The sequence below is a fragment of the Oreochromis niloticus genome, linkage group LG23 (assembly GCF_001858045.2).
Source record: "Oreochromis niloticus isolate F11D_XX linkage group LG23, O_niloticus_UMD_NMBU, whole genome shotgun sequence".
NCBI classification, from domain to species: Eukaryota; Metazoa; Chordata; class Actinopteri; order Cichliformes; family Cichlidae; genus Oreochromis; species Oreochromis niloticus.
In genome coordinates this window covers 23340819-23359509 of record NC_031986.2, presented here as the reverse complement: position 1 = coordinate 23359509, position 18691 = coordinate 23340819, and the positions used below count along the sequence as shown (strand labels likewise).

The 18691-nt window shown below is 38.1% G+C and overlaps 1 protein-coding gene and 2 non-coding genes across 3 annotated transcripts; all 3 read left to right on the top strand.

Annotated features, from left to right (window-relative positions):
- The first annotated feature begins 1962 nt into the window (after window positions 1-1962).
- Window positions 1963-2035, top strand: trnar-ucg (transfer RNA arginine (anticodon UCG)). The gene has a single exon. It is a non-coding gene; the product is annotated as a tRNA-Arg (tRNA).
- Window positions 2036-2709: 674 nt separating this feature from the next.
- trnai-aau (transfer RNA isoleucine (anticodon AAU)) lies at window positions 2710-2783 on the top strand. Its single transcript has one exon. It is a non-coding gene; the product is annotated as a tRNA-Ile (tRNA).
- Window positions 2784-7540: 4757 nt separating this feature from the next.
- LOC100700220 (D-beta-hydroxybutyrate dehydrogenase, mitochondrial-like) lies at window positions 7541-14674 on the top strand. Its single transcript, XM_003453190.4, has 6 exons — window positions 7541-7606; window positions 10881-10948; window positions 11081-11534; window positions 12047-12199; window positions 12287-12420; window positions 14183-14674. Exons 3-6 carry the CDS (start codon window positions 11180-11182, stop codon window positions 14570-14572), a joined length of 1032 nt encoding a protein of 343 aa, XP_003453238.2. The 5' UTR covers window positions 7541-7606; window positions 10881-10948; window positions 11081-11179; the 3' UTR covers window positions 14573-14674.
- The last annotated feature ends 4017 nt before the right edge of the window (window positions 14675-18691 follow it).

Below are 18691 nucleotides of genomic sequence, written 5' to 3'. Positions count from 1 at the left end.
TGTTATGTCTGCCGTTGCCGGAAGGGGGAGCTCTGGCCACGATCAGTGTTGCCAACTTAGCGACTTTGTCGCTATATTTAGCGAGTTTTCAGACCCCCTAGCGACTTTTTTTCTTAAAAAAGTCGCTAAAAAAAGACGTGAAAGCGCGTATCGCTTTTACTCTCAACAAGCAGCGGGTGCTGTAACACAGTCAGTTCTTCTTTTACTCTTTTACTCTTATGCTGTTTTGTGGATCACAAGGTTTAAAACTACTTATAAACACACACACACAAAGTAACTCCACCAGAGTGCCTATTTCGGATCACTTTTGCCGGTCCAAGCCCGGGTAAAGGAGCAGGGTTGGAATTGTGACATTAAAAAAAACAATAATTGCTAAAAGAAATTTAATTTGTAGTTCTAAATAAACTCTAAATGCATTTAGGACGTTTTTACTCACTTTATGTCTCTTCCACGATGTTATTTCTCTCTCCAACAACATAGGTTACAATTATATTAGCATGACCAATTATGCAAATTAGGTGATGACGTCATTTAGCGACTTCTAGCGACTTTTAGGACAACCAATAGCGATTTTCCTTACTGAGGAGTTGGCAACACTGGCCACGATGCCTCATTCGCAATGAAGCTGCTGAAGGAGAAGCATCGTGTCTGAGTGTTGTCATTGATTTATCCCCTTTTCAGGTAATAATTGAGCAATTCTGCTCTTGAATGTTACAAATATGTATGTTGAACTGTACTGACCGTGTTTCCAAATGTTCCAAGAGGATACTAGGGATATTTAGATGATTTGTGTTAACTGTGTTGTTAGTATAAGCTATAAGCAGCAAGCTAAGCTAAGCGCTCTGTTGGTGGCTAGCATGGAGCATTATCGTGCCAGACTGTGTATGAAACATAGAGCATTGTGTGCATTTTGCATTTGATCTGGCCAAAGAACATGTTTATTTTGTGTGAAGGGACAAATGCCTGTTAGTATTTTTATATGAATATTTTGTTTATTTTCTGTACATTTAAGTTTAATGATCTAAGTTTGTTTATTGATTCATAAGCTGTTTTTGTGAATTCTTACATTCAATTTAATCTGTAATTTAAAGGAAAGGAAAGAAAACAGTCTTGAGATATTTTCTCTTACAACTAATAGAGACTGTACATTGTTATTAAGATGTTTACTACTTTTGTATGTGTGTTTATATTTCTGAATCATTCGCAATGAAGCTGCTGAAGGAGAAGCATCATGTCTGAGTGTTGTCATTGATTTATCCCCTTTTCAGCCCCTTTTCAGGGTGTAACACACACAGCATACTGCATCAAAAAGTGCTGCTTTATATCCTCACCTATCAACCCTAACATTAGAAGACGCACACCAGGTATTGTTTTGTGGCAAATTTCTTCTTAAAGCATTTTTTGTAAGTCAACAGAGGACTTTTTTTTACACACTATGTTGAAGTAATTTCTTGTAAACACACATTTCTCTTGTGTTCTTAACAGTTCTTCCACCCTCTTTTTTGGTATATTAGTCAAAAAAAAAAAAGGGTTGGTTTAGGCACAAGCTGTAGGCCGGTTAGCTCAGCTGGTCAGAGCGTGGTGCTAATAATGCAAAAGTCATGGGTTCAATCCCCATACTGGCCATTCCAGCAGCCGTCCAAGGTGCTGTCTCATGATAGAGTGTGGGTTTTGTTTGGTGGGATCCAAGAAAAAAAACCTCTGCCAGGTGACAGATCGGGCCATGTAAGCTTTATGACCTCCATTGGCAGATGATACTCTGGCTCAGTGGGTGGATCCACTGTGCATGTGGCAGGTAGGACTACGTTTTGTAAGAGCATGATACATGGGAGAAATGCTGTGACATGCACTTATTTCAAGCAACAATCAAGCAATATCCACCAGCCACCTGACCAACCCAACACCAGCAGTTGGCTCAAACAGACTCCAACGAACGTTCGTGAAAAGTGGGGGCATCTGTCAGACCACGTGGCCTAACGGAGAAGGCGTCTGACTTCGGATCAGAAGATTGAGGGTTCGAGTCCCTTCGTGGTTGCTTGTGAGTCCTTGGGGAGCAGGGACGCTTTCCCAGTTTGTTCACGGCAGGCCAACCTAGGATGCTTTATGTCATCCAAAATTGCTACGCTGTTGTCAATTTCATGTCCTTCAACAGAGACTCTACGAGTTCTCAAACGAGGCTCGAATGGCCAGCTTGGGGACTGAAGCCATGAACTTGGCCTTATCAGTGCCAGGCTCGAGTCATCTTGGCTTAGAAGCAACCATAGAAAGTCAATAACATTCCATGACCTCAAGCGACACGGGTGAAAAAATCCCAACTTGGAAGCATGCTGTTGGTGGAACTCCACCTGGAAAAGATCCAGTGTGCTCTGTTTCACTCCCCGTTGAAGGTATGTGTTGGAGTTTGTTCAAAACACAGCCATGCCACTATTCTTGAAGCATTTTCATTTTCATTAGGAAACAGTGCTTTCGACTGTTTTCATATTTTAGTCTGCTAAAGTATGACTTTGTTAGTTTCTCCAGCCACACTGTTCATCAGCTGAACTGCATAGGTGGCTTCTGATCAGTGGGAGCTTCCAAGAGTTGGCTTTCATTGGTACAGCTTGAAGTAATTTCTTGTAAACACACATTTCTCTTGTGTGCTTAACAGTTCTTCCACCCTCTTTTTTGGTATATTAGTCAACAAAAGGGTCGGTTCACACATACGTTGTAGGCCGGTTAGCTCAGCTGGTCAGAGCGTGGTGCTAATAACGCCAAAGTCATGGGTTCAATCCCCATACTGGCCATTCCAGCAGCCTTCCAAGGTGCTGTCTCATGATAGACTGTGGATTTTGTTTGGTGGGATCCAAGAAAAAAAACCTCTGCCAGCTTCCAGGTGAGTGATGTACGCAACTACAAATGACAGCAAACCACAAAATTCACTGACACATGACACGTTACTAAACACATTACATGCTTAGCTAGTATCTCCAAATCACTTTTCCAGCTACTTTCTGGATAAATCACTCAAGTCAAGTCAACACAGGACTTATTTTTTTCACCCACTATGTTGAAGTAATTTCTTGTAAACACACATTTCTCTTGTGTTCTTAACAGTTCTTCCACCCTCTTTTTTGGTATATTAGTCAACAAAAGGGTCGGTTCACGCACACGTTGATCGTTAATCATGCCAACGTCATTGGTTCAGTCCCCATACCAGCAATTCCGCCCGTTTTTTTCATTTTTTAATCAAAACCTTTCTAGTTACTATTTTAAATATATTTTACTAATTGTACAATATAGTATTTCATTATATATTTTTAAAAAAAATTTCCTTCACACCTTACAGTGTTTATATAGATTGCACACATATGAATACTGCAAGATCAAAATTCCGTTTTATGCTATATTAATACATCTTTCTTTGTTTTAGTTATCTGGGGCTTTGGCTTCTCCTTCCTGGTTTACAAAAGGTCTGTCTAAGGCGCATGTGTCAAAGTCAAGGCCTGCGGGCCACATCCGGCCCGGCGTATATTTATATCCGGCCCGCGAGATCATTTTATATAGATGTACTATTATTGTTATGCATGGCCCGGCGATATGAGGTGCTAATAATATACAAACTACAGATCCCATAATGCAGCTCTGCAGCCTCCTTGCTGAACGCTAGGTTACCTGGGAACATTCCCGCGTCAATCAAGTCAAACTTCTGTTATTGCGAAGCTATAGCCGCTCACTATGGTGGAGAGAAAAGTTGATTCTGAAAACAGTGTCAAGAGATTTATTCTAAAGACACTTCTTCAGCTGAGAGTCTAAGAGTGAAGACACACACTGCAGATCTTTACTTGCAAGGGCGGTCACAGAACGCTCACATCAGAGTGGGGGCCCTGTGATTACCACTCTGGTCTTTATTTATATACAAAGCAATACAACAGTGAATACATCTATTCATAGGCAGAAGAATGTTAGTGCGTAGGGAGTGAAGATAAGACTGGTTCAGGTGTATGTGTGTGTGTTGTGAGATTCAGAAGGATGCGGCCCCTCTTCTTGTTAGGGAGCACAGATAAAAGTGTCCAGCTCTCCTCTTCCTGCTTGTTCAGCTATTATCGCTGTGAGAAAGAATTTATAAAACAGTCTTGTAGTGGACAACAGTCTAAGTCATCAAAAGGTCAACATACAGTATTCTATCATATGCAAACTTATATCATTAAAAGCTTATACTGACTACTTAAAGACAATTTTCTTTTGACACAGAGCCTTTCAGCGCCAGTGGGTGACTGAATATATGTTTACAGACATTGCTGGTAAACCCGTGTGTCTTATTAGTGGAGCTAATGTGGCTGTAATTAAGGAATTTAATTTAAGACGGCACTACGAGACAAAACGTCAGGATAAGCTGAAAAACCTAAATGCAGAGCAGAAACTACAGAAAGTAGAAGAGCTAAAGAAGAATCTGACATTTCAGCAGACTTTTTTCACCAGAACAAAATGACAAAGTGAAGCTGTTGTGAAAGCAAATTTTATTGTAGCAGAGGAGATAGCCAAATCAGCCCGGTACCACTCTGAAGAGCTGCATGATGAAGGTGTGCGAAGTCTTGTGTCCAGACAAAACACAGATTTTGGCAAATGTGAGCCTGAGGAGAAATACAATTGCTGATTTGTGAGATGGCCACTGATTTAAGAACACAGTTGTGTGAAAGAAGCAAAAACTTTATTGCCTACTCTCTTGCTGTGGATGAAAGTATAGACATGATGGACATTGCACAGCTGGCCATCTTCATCCATGGAGAGGAAATATTGAACATTAAATCGATGCACGGGACAACGACAGGAAAAGACATTTTTGAAAACGTATGTCAAAGTGTAACCGACATGAAAACTGCCCTGAGACAAACTTGTTGGACTTAACAGATGGAGCGCCGGTGTTGTGCGGTGAAAAAAGCGGACTAGCAGGATGCGAGTAAAGATGCAGGAGGAGAACTGTACCGGTGAGTTATCAGCATATCACTGCATCATACACCAGGAAAGGCTGTGTGGTGAAGTCCTAAAAATGGAGCATGTAATGATCACCGTAACGCAAACTGCAAATTTTATCTGAGCTAAAAGTTTAAATCACCGTCAATTTCAGTCTTTTATGTGGGAAATAGATTCAGAGTTTGCCGACATTCCTCATCATACAGAGGTCCGTTGGCTGAGTTGGGATAAAAATTCTCAATCGAGTTTTTGAAATCTGTCAGTTCATGGACATGGCATGTATGATGCGGTGAAGGCATTTCAAGTGAAGCTGTCACAAATGCACCAGTGCAACCTGCCTCACTTTCCCTGTTGCCAAGTAATGTTGCACCAAGTCAGCGGACTTTGCTGAACTGCACCTGTGCAGATTCAGATGGAGCTGCAGTGTAATGATACACTCAAGGGAAAGTACGACACTGAATGGCCCGCACAGTTTATTAGTTCCACTCCTGAAGCAATGCCCAGCTCCGTCTACATGCGGCTCCAACCTTGTATATATATATATAAACCTGCCTGGAACTGGCAGGTTTGAGTCTATTACTCCAGTTCTTTCCGACCTGCACTGGCTCCCTATTAAATTTCGTATTGATTTTAAAATTTTATTGCTCACTTTTAAAATCATAAACAACACCGCGCCCAGCTATCTTACGGATCTCCTCAGTTTTTATATCCCTGGGAGAGCGCTTAGATCAGCAGGCCAAATGCTCCTGGTGCAACCGAGATCTCGGCTCAAGACCAGAGGTGGGCGCGCATTCGCCGCTGTCGCACCCTACCTCTGGAATAACCTCCCCCTAGCTATTCGGGCGTCTGATTCAATTCAATCTTTTAAATCTCGATTAAAAACTTATCTGTTTAGCCTTGCCTTCCCCAGCTCTTAGAGCCCACATCCTTAGTGTATTTGGAACTTATTTTTATTACTTGTTAATGATTATAATGTTTTAACCTTCAGCCTTTCGGGTTGTGTCTACTATGCCTGGTGTATTATTGGTTAGTTATGTCACCTGCCTGTTAGTATATTTTATGTGTATTTTGTATTTTATGCTTTATATTTGTATTTATTATTGCTCTTAACTCATTCTGTGAAGCACTTTGGCATGCCTGTGGTTTTTAAATGTGCTATATAAATAAAATTGTATTGTATTGTATTGTATATGCTTTCATTTATTTTTTCTGGGGGTTTTGGCAGCATGTTCATATTTCTAACTTGCATAATTTTGACAGGATATATTTTTATGAAGAGCAAAATATTTAAAGTTAAAGTTTATTTTTTTAAGTTTATTTAATCTGGAATAATATTCCTGTCCGTTTTTATTCATATTTATGTTTAAAAACATTGTTTTAGTGTGTTCAATAAATGTTTACTTTGTTTGGCCCGCGACCTAAAGTGTGCAATTGAGTTTTGGCCCCCTGTGCAATTGAGTTTGACACCCCTGGTCTAAGGGTTGAGGGATCTGAAGTGCTGCTGACAGCCTCAGTGGACTGAACCACATGCTTTATTGCCTGGGCGGTGTTTGAAGTTTGTTTCTTTGTTCTGTGTTAGTTGGATATGTGGCAGCCATTTTGTGTTTCCCTTGTGTGTGTATGGTTTAGCTCAACCAGTATTTAAGTTCCATGTTTCATTTTGTCTTTTGTTTGTTTTAGTCTTTGTTAGTTATTATTTTGAGTTTAGTTTATTGAGTTGACCTCTTTTATTGGTCTGCTTTGGATTTCTTCATTATTTTTCATATTTTGTGGTAATAAACACCCACTTTTTTTTTTTTTAAATTAAACATCTGTGTCCTCTGTGTTTTATTCCTTCTTTCCTGACCCAATCTGTGACACGTCTGTTTGTATAGAAAGAGGTATGTGTTCAATTTCTAAGGCCTGAAGTGCAGCTGGGCTTACAACTCTAACGTATCTTGCAAACATCTTTCTATTCTAACAGTGTATAAAACATTACAAGTAGGTTTTACAATGAACAACATGATCAACATAAAACTCTTTTGTAAAGTTAAATTAACCAATATCTTGGTCTGTACCACACTGAACCATGATCACAATGACTTTACTTGTAGGATTATCTAGGATGTTTTCGGGGATCTAGTTGAAGATGGCCACATCGTTTGAAAGTCTTAAAAATATTGATTGTAACTTAAATAAAAAGTAAACATGAATATAATCTGCACATGCCTGCTGCAGTATGACATCAGCTTGAGGTATAAAGTGAACATTAACACTATCATTCCACAGTGTGGCACTACAACACAAAACAGCACAGTTGTTCTTCACAGTAGTGAAGTTTGTGGTTTTAGCAACCAGTAATTTACAAATAATCTAGTCATTCTGGCTTCAGAATATCTAAAAGAATAAATGGTTTGACATAAAGCTCAGGTGGAGCAGGTGTGTGAGTGTAGAGCAGAAGGAGTGGAGGAGTCTCAGTGTGCCTGGAAATACTGTGTACGATAGAGCAGCAACAGAGCAGTCCAGATATGTCAGTCACGGAACTCTAGTGATAGTGAACTGCTCTGATAGTGGGGGCTTTGCTCAGAGCAGTTCATTCAGTGGTACAGACAGACAGACAGGTTTTTATTTTTTTACAGCACACAGCAAGTGTACAAAGAATTGGATTTTGTTACAGGTAGGTCAAAACACGATGAAAATACAGCATAAAATATCAATAATATTTTTACATTATTGTATATTTATATAATATAATATATAAATATATTAAAATTAGTGCTGTCAATAGATTAAAAACATTAATTAATTAATCTCACAATTTTCTCTAATTAATCGCGATTAATCGCAATTGCCTGGTTGCAACTACATTTTTTCAACTTTATATTTAAGCTTGTAACTGACATTTAAGCAAGTATAATGAAGTAAATGCAGAATGAACACAAAGAATGTATGCTTAAATTCAAAGTGAATTTGAATAGTTTTCTTCGATCTTTTAGCACAGTTTCTCTCCTGTGAAATACAACTTTTTAAAAAATCTATATACTAATATATAATATATATTAGTGTTCTCAAACAATTAAAATGTTTAATCAGATTCATCACAGGGTTACAGTGGATTGATTTTGATTAATCACGATTAAATGTCATTCATTTTTATTCTATATTAATTGCATTTCATTTTTCATGAGCGAACAGACTTGAAAAAAGGGAAAATATCTGCACTTAACATGTTTATTGAACATCTTGAACATTCATGTTAACAAAAAACTCTGTAAACATTTATCCACTCTCTCTGTCACTCTTGGGGAGGCACTTCAACTTGTTGAAACGAGGAACCAAAGCTATGTAAAGAGTGTGTTCTTAACGATGTTAATAGGTCTGCAGTATCAATGTGATATTTTAAGGTGGAAGTGCTTCGGTGAAAATAAAATTCCTTCTTGCACAATGTGCATAATACTTTATGTCGGTCCACTGTTCCGTCATGGTTTTTTTTATACTCAAATTTCCCATCGAGAGGGCCAATGTGCATTTATCATCTTCTATATTGAGTTGATTGGTTCAGCTGCCCATCACTACCAGATCTACTGCCCATTTGCGCATGTGTGAAGGTAACTCTACTTGGAAAAACTGCCGTAAATGCATTGAAAGAAACATTTCAGGGATTTTGAGTCATTTTGCACTCCGGATGCGTTAATTGCCTTAAAAATGTTAATCGCGTTGACCGTGATGACAGATTAATTTGTGTTAACGTGTTAATTTTGACAGCACTAATTAAAATGTATAGTAGCAAAAATATTACAAAGTCCAATGGTAAAAGTGACCTGAGGAATTAACATACAGGAAGCTGGTATCCAATATGTGTGTCGTATTTTCATCTAGAATTCAACAGTCTGATGACCTGGTGGAGAAGGCTGTTGCAGAACATGGTGGTCCTGCACAGAACGCTACAGAATGTATTAACAAATACAAACAAAACAGAAACTACAGACAGCCACAGAGACAGAAACCAGACAGACACAGGGACATTACTGGGGAGACAGAGATCACAAAAGGGGCTAACATCAACCAAGGAACTGAGTTAGAAACAAAACTCGGAAATGATGGGAAATAACAAAGGATGAAACTATATAAAACTAGAACATCAGTAAACCCACAAAGCTCAAAGGTTTGATGGGTCGTCGATGCAGGAACCATGCAGGTCAGCTGAGAGAAGAGTCTCTGGTGGAGGTGAGGAGAAGAGAAGTCCTCCCCTAACTTTTAGAGAGACGAAGAAAGACTGAGATGATAACTTAGCGTTCACAGAAAGTCCTTTCTGGCAGTCAGTGTTAAGCACATGTAGTATAAAGAGCAGTGAGGACTTGTTCAGAGCAGCTGTGTGGGACAGACAGCTTTAGCATGTTAACATGTTGGAGTGAACAAATTGAGCTCGAAGCTCATATACCTGGAGAAACTTTTAGCTTTCACTCAAATGCAAAGAGGAAATAAACTACTGAGCATCCCAAAATCTCCATTGCTGTACAAACACTTCAGTAAACATACTAGAAATATGATGATTGTTCTCTGCAATAAGAGCAAGTGGTTTGTAGGTTTTAGTGACCCTGATCTCAGAGTTTTAACAAAGATGACATTTATTAGCGTGAGATCAAATTTGATGCTCCTGCAGTTTGATCAATGAGAACCACTGTCTCTGTATGTCTTGTAAGGCTGTCAGCTGGAATTCAGCTTTATCTCCTGTAGGCATGAACACAGTGATGACAGTCATCTTCACGCCAACTTAAACACATGATCACAATAAGCTTCTAGCTGATGTGATTGGTTGGTTAATTGTCATCATTCTCCATTCACAACTATACTGAGGAAAAGAGCCATTGAGCCGTCTCTGTATAGGTTTACAGGAAACAGTGGATTTTTGCTTTTATACCACCTATATTTTGCACAATACTGCTGAAAGTGGCAAGAGTGACTCCAACTCTTTACTTGACTCAGAATCTTTAGTCCACAGTGTGGAGTCTTCATAAGAGACAGCTGCTCCACATCTGAATCCTGCAGGTTGTTGTTACCCAATTACTCCAGTTAGTTCAGATGGGATGCGTCGGTCTGAGAGCTGAAGTCAGAGTAGCACAGCTGATTTCTGATAATCCACAGCTGTCCAATCTTAATTAAACATGATGAGATCAGATGTCTTAATATTTCATATTTCATAATTCAATATTTGTAACTTACAATGTATATTACTCTGTGTGTGTGTGTATGTGTGTGTCTGTGTGTGTGTGGTAAAAACTGGATACCGCTTTTATTTTGTTTTTTATTTTGTTTGATTTTTTATTTTGTTTTTTGTTGCAAAAGAGGCTCATTTTAAAATCTACTGTATATACACGGCATATTTATTTATCACACCACAGAGAAAAAAGAGGGGGACAGACTGACTACTGATGCCTTAAAGCCATAGCTCTATAAGTCTGCCTATAGCCAGTTGTTTCGATTATTTGTTGGCTGTGTCGACAAGATTATTTGTTTCCTTTTTAATGTCTGCTCCTGATGAAACGACTACTGACTTGTTGAACAGAGGTAACGAACACTTTGGCTGTTTGCAGTGCCCCTGTATAATACCCTTTTGTATAATCTTTAGTTCCTGTACTTTTGTATAATCTTTAGTTCTTGGTAAGGCCACAAAAGCTATCCCCACATGACTGTGTGAAGGTTCCAGTACACATAAGATGTCTTACAAAGATATGTTTCTTTGTAATTAAAGAGTAATGGGTCAGGATTTTTCATAACTCTCCTAAACATTTTCTCAAATGAAAGCAGCCGGAGGCATTTTGTAAAAACATCACATTTTAAGCAACAGGTCACATGAAAATTTGTGAAAAATGTGTAAAAAAAAAAAAAAAAAACTCTGAACCTTTCCTCATCACTGATTGGCTTTTGATCTGACTTTATCGTCCTGGCAGAGTTCACCTGATGACTTGTTATTTAAAGACTGCACTCCCTTTCACCAGTATATGAGATGACACTTCTGGTAAGAGTTAATCTTTATTTTGTGGCCTTTTTTAATGTTTCAAGAAGAAACGTTTTCTCTTTTAGAAGAAAAGATTTTGTCTATTTTCACTTGTTTTGAATCTTGTTTCTGTTTTTTTTTTCTCTGGTGAAGCTATTTATATAAGGTGGCCAGTCTATCCTCTGAACCTCATCAACCGTGCATCTATACAGATAATCATCTGGCACAGTAGTTCATTGAAACTTCAGCAGCATGAACACCATTTTCTTCCTCGTTGAAATGGTCAGCATCATCCCCATCACTGCCATCCTCCTCTTCATCTATTCCAAGCTTATTTCCAGCTACCGCTCCAACCATGTGCTGGACAGTTGTGGCCACGCTGTGCTGATAACAGGCTGTGACAGTGGCTTCGGGCACCGCCTGGCCCGCTGTTTGGACCAGAAGGGGTTTGTGGTCTTTGCTGGGTGTTTGTCTCCAGAAGGAGCCGGAGCCCAGAGCCTGGTCAGACAGAGCTCCAGTAATCTGAAAATCCTCAAGTTGGATGTCACAAGGGATGAAGACTTGCAGCAGGCAAAGAAAATGGTGCAGGAGAACCTGCCAGAGAAAGGTAGGAGTTTAGATCAATGAAAAAAAATGTATTAAAGATTAGCCATGGCAAAAAGGAGAAAATTGTATTTTATTGTTTGCTTATCCTGAATCTTTTGACTCTTATTTCCATAGATAAAGAAAAGACAAACTTTTGACTTTTCTTTAAATTTTGGTTCAAACTCATGCAAGTTCTTGACTTTTGTGTAGCTCTTTAAATATGTAAGGATAAAATCTGAATGATGGCTATAGATTATAAAAGGCAAAGGTGAATTATGAAAAGTCTTGAATCCACAGTAAATCCAATCTTTTAATTTTTTTAGCTTGTGAGGTCAACTTTCCAGAGGCCAGTTCAGTTTCTTTTTTTGCAAGAAATAAAACTTTGACAAATTTGACAAATAGTGTGGAAAAAAAAAACTTTCTAATCTATTTGATCTATCCATGACAATATTTTGCATGTTTTTTATTGCACATTTAAAACTAAATTTCTCTAAAGAAAAAAAGTAGGGTCAGTGGGATTTTATTGTTTTTCAGGTCTGTGGGCAGTTGTGAACAATGCTGGGATCTCAGACTGGGCCGAGATCGAATGGAGCACTATTGAAGATTTCCAACACATGGTGGATGTTAACCTGTTTGGATCCATTAGGACATCTATCACTTTCCTACCTCTGGTTCGTGCCAGCAAAGGTGAGTTCCATGTGTAGCTACATTACTGTCCTCACATTTATACTGTAGTGGCATTATGGATAATAAAGGCTTGCGTAATGTTTTCAGGTCGGATGGTTTTTGTGTCAAGCATCTTTTCCTTCTTCTACTGCTTGAACATGGGAGCATACAGTGTGTCAAAGAGAGGACTGGAGGCATTTGCTGACTGCTTAAGAGTGGAAATGGCTAGTTTTGGCGTGAAGGTACCATATGGGTGAAAAGATACACAAAAACATCCTGTGACACTGTAAAGCATGAAGTAGAAAATTTAGTAATTCTGTGGTACTTAAAATGTTATGCCTGTGAGGGGAATGGGAAGGAAGCCTTTCTATGAATACTGTTCATTGAGTAAGTAAAGTTGAATTTTTTTATTTTAATTACACCGTACAGAGTTGTCTTTGCCAGTGCTGTAGGATGTCACATTCTAATGAAAAACCATGGTATGTTTTCATTGAATTTTCTAAGACATTCCAATGCTTATTTATTTTGCTTTTAGGAACAGGATTCACAGAAACCTCTGCTTCTTACACTTGTATAACACACAGAAGAATTTGGCTGCTTTGAGACTGTTCATAATTCTATCAATTTACACCACTGGTTCAAATGCAGCCCCAAACCATGACAGAGCCCCCACCGTGTTTTACAGATGGCTGTAAACACTCACTGTTGTATCCAAAAAAATGATTCTGTTCATCTAGACGTAACATTTTCAGTGTGAGAAACATTTTTTCACTTATCCAAGTGACTTCTTCAGTCCCAGCTGACTGCAGGTCTCAGAATCAATTATTTGGGATTTGCTTATGATTGAGCATGCATCAAGAAAGTCACTGTTGTACCACTCTCCTGACCTAAAAATGATGGCCATTTGAACCAAAAATGTTAACTATGGATTCATCACTCCATCAGAACAGTTGTCAAAGCTTTTTAGTCCAGTTCTTGTGTAATTTTCACACCTCATCCTTTTCTCCCTCTTTCCATTCAATAAGAATGGCTTCTTGACAGCCAGCCTTCCACTGAGAACGTTTCTGATTAGGGTTTTTTTTTTTTTTCCTATTTCTTAAGATGCTGTTCATCTGCTGTAGGATTTTTAAAGGCCTCCCACTTCTCCTTTTGTCCTGAAATGTGTTTTTGCAATGGGCAGCTATTAACATAGTGCCTCTAAATGCAATTTAAACCTGGTTCTTTACTAAGTTACCTGTTATGTATAGACCACAGATGACTAAAATAGCAACCAATGCCCTTTTAGAAAGTCCAGCAAGCTATTGATCAAGACCACTTTGAAAAAATACAGAAAATTTTGGCTTCTTGGAAACAAAATATAAACAAATGAGGGGCGGCTCAAGACTGTTTGTCTGTTAATGTGTATTTCATTAACAGACATGAAGCTCTAAGTGACCATGTGTTTACCTGCTACTTGTGACCATATGAACGAGTCCAGGGCAGAAACCTTGAACATTGTGCAAGCTTGGTACTATTAGTAAAGAGCTTTGCCATTTTTCATAACCACATTGTTTCTCTTGAAACCTAAATCTTTACTTAAAAATGTAAAAATATTAGCTCTGTGTCCTTAATTTTGAGATTATTGTGATCAAACATGACATCATAGTATATATAATAGAAAATTGATTGGAGTATATCTAAAGTTTGCCTAATCCATTTCTTCTTTTTGGTCTAACCCAACAAAAATAGAAGTGAGAAAACAAGTTATGGGTTTACAGGAATCCATGAGTTGGAGTAATTGATACTGATTGCAGTGAACGCCCATCAAGATTTAATAATACCTGATAGAAGACTCTTTCCTCCTAGTCAAGTCTTTATGCTAAGCTAGCTCAAGTTTCATCAGGAATGCAAATAATCTTTCATAAATGTCATGGATTTGTTGTTTAAATTAAAACACACACACAAACACACAGATACACACAAAAACGCTGTAAATGGACTAACTGAACATAAACTCCCTTTCAGGTCAGCATCATTCAGCCAGGTAATTTTGGCCAAGCCACTAATATCCTGAAGAGGAAAACTGCTTTGGACATCTGGAACAAACTGGATGATGAGAAAAAACGAATCTTTGGCAGAGAGTACATTGATCTGGCCAATGACTACTTCACGTCAACATGTAGGGTGGGATTCAAGGACGCCGATCCGGTCATCGCAGCAATGCTTCATGCGGTCACATCTGCTCGGCCGAAACACAGATACCTGCTGGTCTCCACCATGGAGATGTTTTTCTTCAGCATCTTCCCATATCTGCCAACCCTCCTGGCTGATGCTGTGTTTTCTCTCAGCTCAATGTACACATGCAGAAAAGAAATGCTTTATGCTAAGCGAGACCCACAAAATAGCTATCTGTAATACTAAGCTCTTCCTATCGTCTTTAAAAATTTTAAGGACTTAATATACAACATTTACTGATGAGAGTGGCTTTATAATTAATAATACTACTAATAAAAATAATAAAAGGTATGAAACAAATATAGCCTCATGAAACAGACTGATCTTGAGACATTTTGAAACCCAGTATTCAGCTTAATGCCAGACTACAGATTTAGTGATCACAGGTAGATTTATTCCTAACTTTGAAAGTATTTCCAATTTACTTCCTATCATTTCAAAATGTATTGCTGCTTTTTTTGTGTGTGTGTGTGTGTGTGTGTGTGTGTGTGTGTGTGTGTGTGTGTGTGTGTGTGTGTGTGTGTGTGTGTGTGTGTGTGTGTGTGTGTGTGTGTGTGTGTGGCGGGGGTGGAGCGGTGGGGTAATGTTAATTAGCAGGATTAGGAGTATGAGTTGTAGCTTGATTTCTGGAGTCTTGCCTGGCTGTTTACCTTCAGGATCCATGGGCTGGGTTTTAATTTTTAATTTTTATTTTCTTTTTTTACTTTTTTGGACAATAATTTTAGCATATATAAGTAAACCATGCAAAACATAACCATCATAATATGAATATTTTCCTAGTCCGCTTATTTACACAGAATGAACCTGCAATCGAACTGTAGGTTAAAAAAGAGGGACATTCCACATGCTATAACATATTTTGAACTTTGCCACATGGTTGGTATGAACCTTTACTTAAGTTTACTGACTTTTGGGGGGGGGGGGGGTGTTGTTAGTGAATTATCAGAAAGAGGTCCTCCAAGGTAACGGTCCAAAATTATGTTCCTCTGGATCATAGATATTAAACTGATATTCACGCTCAAAGCTGGTTATAGCAAAAAAACATGCCACAAAGTTTTTCTTTTTTCTGCTTTGAAAATTTCATGTGGATTAAGTAATTACAAGAACTTGAAAATGCTGGGGGTAAAAAATATAGAGCCCCAAATCACATGAAGTTTCCTCAAAATGCGTTTTATTCTAAGGTAAAGACTCTACAATAATAAATATTCATATAACAGACAAATGTTTATAATAGTGCAAGAGCAACACTGCTGCACAACATGTTTTAATTAATCCAAGTCTCATTGGTGGTTTCTCTACATATGAATGTAGAGAATCTGAACGAAGTAGAACCGATTTTTGATGCCAGAAGCTTTCCATTTTCCGATGCCTGTAGTCTGTGTTCTTTAGACCAATATTGTTTTTTGTTTTCATTGGTTCCTGTCTCTCATTACCGTTCCCTCTTTTCCTCATCTTTCTATCTGATCTTCAGTGTGGGTGTGGCAACTTTTTCCTGCTCAGATGAGTGGCAGTGATTGTTTGTTTAGCAGCAGGCCTACATCAAAGGCCCAAATCTTTTTTGTCAATGCAGATATGCCAATACATTGAAAGATCTTGTAGCCACACATTTTAAAAGACTTCTCACACTTTTTGTATTTATTACTCCTCACATTTTAATGTCCCTTCTTGGATTAAAGGTGTAGAGAAGAGAAAGTGTGGACAGCTATGAAGAGGATGAAGAGTGGACAGATGACATACCTGTGGAGAGAGGGTAGTGGAGTTTTTGGCCAGGTGGTTGAACACAGTCTTGGAGAGAGAAAATGCCTGAGAAAAGGAGATGAAGTGTACTGGTCCAAGAGAGGTAAAGAAGGGAGTGCAGGCAGGGTGAGTGGGTAGACTGGAGTGCCAGAGGTGATTTATTACAGAGGTATGGCAGCAAGAGTAAAAGGGAAGATTTGCAAGACAGTAGTGAGACCTGCTATGATGTATGGTTTGAAGACAGGGACACTGACAAAAAGACAGGAGGCTGAACTGAAGATGTTAAGATTGGGACTGACCAGGATGGACAGGACTAGAGGGACGGCTCAGGTTGAGCAGTTTGGAGACAAAGTTAGAGAAGCAAGATTGTGATGATTTGGACATCCAGAGGAGGGATAGTGGATATATTGGAAAAAGGATATTGAAGATGGAGCTGCCAGGCAGGAGGAAAAGACAAAGATCACAGAGTAGATTCCTGGATACAGGACATGCAGCGAGTCTGTGTGACAGAAGAGGATGCTAGGGGTAGGACTTCTTTTATGCCCGAGCACGATAGTGCAACCTCTAATTAATTAAAGGCTATTAAGTAAACATAATTAGGCTTTTCACACATAATGTTTCAGTAGAAAAAGTCAAAAGGTTACAGTGGTTATATGAAGAAAAGCTTAACATAAAAATCCCCCATTCTTTACTTATCCCAGCTGACTCAGTAATACAATAATGGCTGTATAAGTATAACATTCTCAATTGTTTCATCCACATTACTCGTCGAATGAACTACACAGCTACCTTCTGATTAGTAGGCAAAAAGGAGCATCCAAGATTTGGGTTTATCCATTTGATGGTTGTTTTCATTGGTACCAATTGAAATATTTCTGTATAAGCACACATTTCTCTTAAGTTGTAAAAAGTAGTCACAGTATGCCACTTAGCTCAGATTGTTATCGTGTGGTGTTAACAGGACATGAGCTCAATGCCCACCCAGGGTTTGTTTTTTTTAATGAAGTAATTTGTTTCATACCACCACCTTCTGAAACACAGTGTTCATGTTGTATAACTGCATAGGACCATCTATTTATAAAATGTTTTACATTTCATTCACTACTTGCAACCATTAAAATGATCCTTCCAGCACGCTTTACTGACATCCTACTTAAAAATAAGAAAAAATTTCAAATATGCATATATTTCCTTCAAGGCTCATGTTCTAACAAAAAAAAGCTGTTCTATCTGACAGAACAACCATCAGGGATATACTATTTCTTCAGCATAATAATAATAATAAAATGTTAAAAAGCCACCCACTCTAGACTGGTTAGCTTTGATGGTTAGAGTGTGATGTTATTAATGCTAAGGTCATAGGTTCAGTCTCCATCCTGGCCGTCAATGCTTTCATTCACAGACAAATTAATTATCAGCTGAGAGTAGTCAGCCACTTGATCCTTCATTACTAACAGACACACAAAGAAACTTTTATTTCTTTTTTTTAACGAACACTGGCTGATGAGTCTTGACGTCACATGTTAACAAACCAATGTTATGAGTGCCAAAGCAAATTGGAAAGAATAAGAGCTCGTGTTCACCAGAAACCAAGAAAAGGAAAGGAAGTTTTTTGGGTTTTGTTTTTGTACTGTGAACACGAGATTCAAGAGGGCAACCTTTTCCACCATAAAAAAACACTTTTGAGTCATTTTTCAAAGAAAGAAAAAAATCTCTCTCTCTCTCTTTCTCTCTCTCTCTCCATAGATATAAATATATCTACCAAATATCTTTTTTCTTCTTCTTTTTCTTCTGTCTTTTATTTTTTTGATGTATTAAAAATAATTAATTAAAGGAAACAGTAGATAATAAAAGTAATTGTTCATTTCAGCACTATTGAAAGTCTTTAATTTATAACTGTTAAAATTATGGAGCGCTCAAACTGCCAATGTAAACTAATACTACTGAATAAATGAACATGCTTTTAAATACATCCAAATATTTCCTACCATCTTCTGCTGCAACAAACTGAAATTTAAGCTTTGATTAATCTCTCCTTGCATACTCTTAGAGCATGTGACAAATGTTTTTAACATCCAGTCTGGTTTTATATCATCCCGGAGAGTCTCAGAGGCAGGAACAATCTGAAGGTCCCACATATATCTAGTCCTTCCCCTGAAAGAAGACAGAAAACCAAAGTTGAGCTTCTAAACCTGGAAAAATCTGCTAAATCAAGGCTGTCTTTTCCTTCAATGTTTTGTGACTACATCATGATGTTGATGTCAAAGTGCGCATTCATATCTACATGTAGATATATATATATATATATATATATATATATATATATATATATATATATATACATACATGTATTATAGCTCCTCTATAAAAGCAGACATTTTGACAGCTCCCTGCTGTAGAACATTCAAGCGTGTGTTAAGACAATGCTACAATCCTCAACTAAAATCAGCTGATAGACAGATGAAACTTGGAAATATTTGAGCGTGGACAGTGATCCCAAATACACATAAAAGCTGACTTTCAAACGGATAAAGCAGAGGGAAAAGTTTGATGCATTTTATA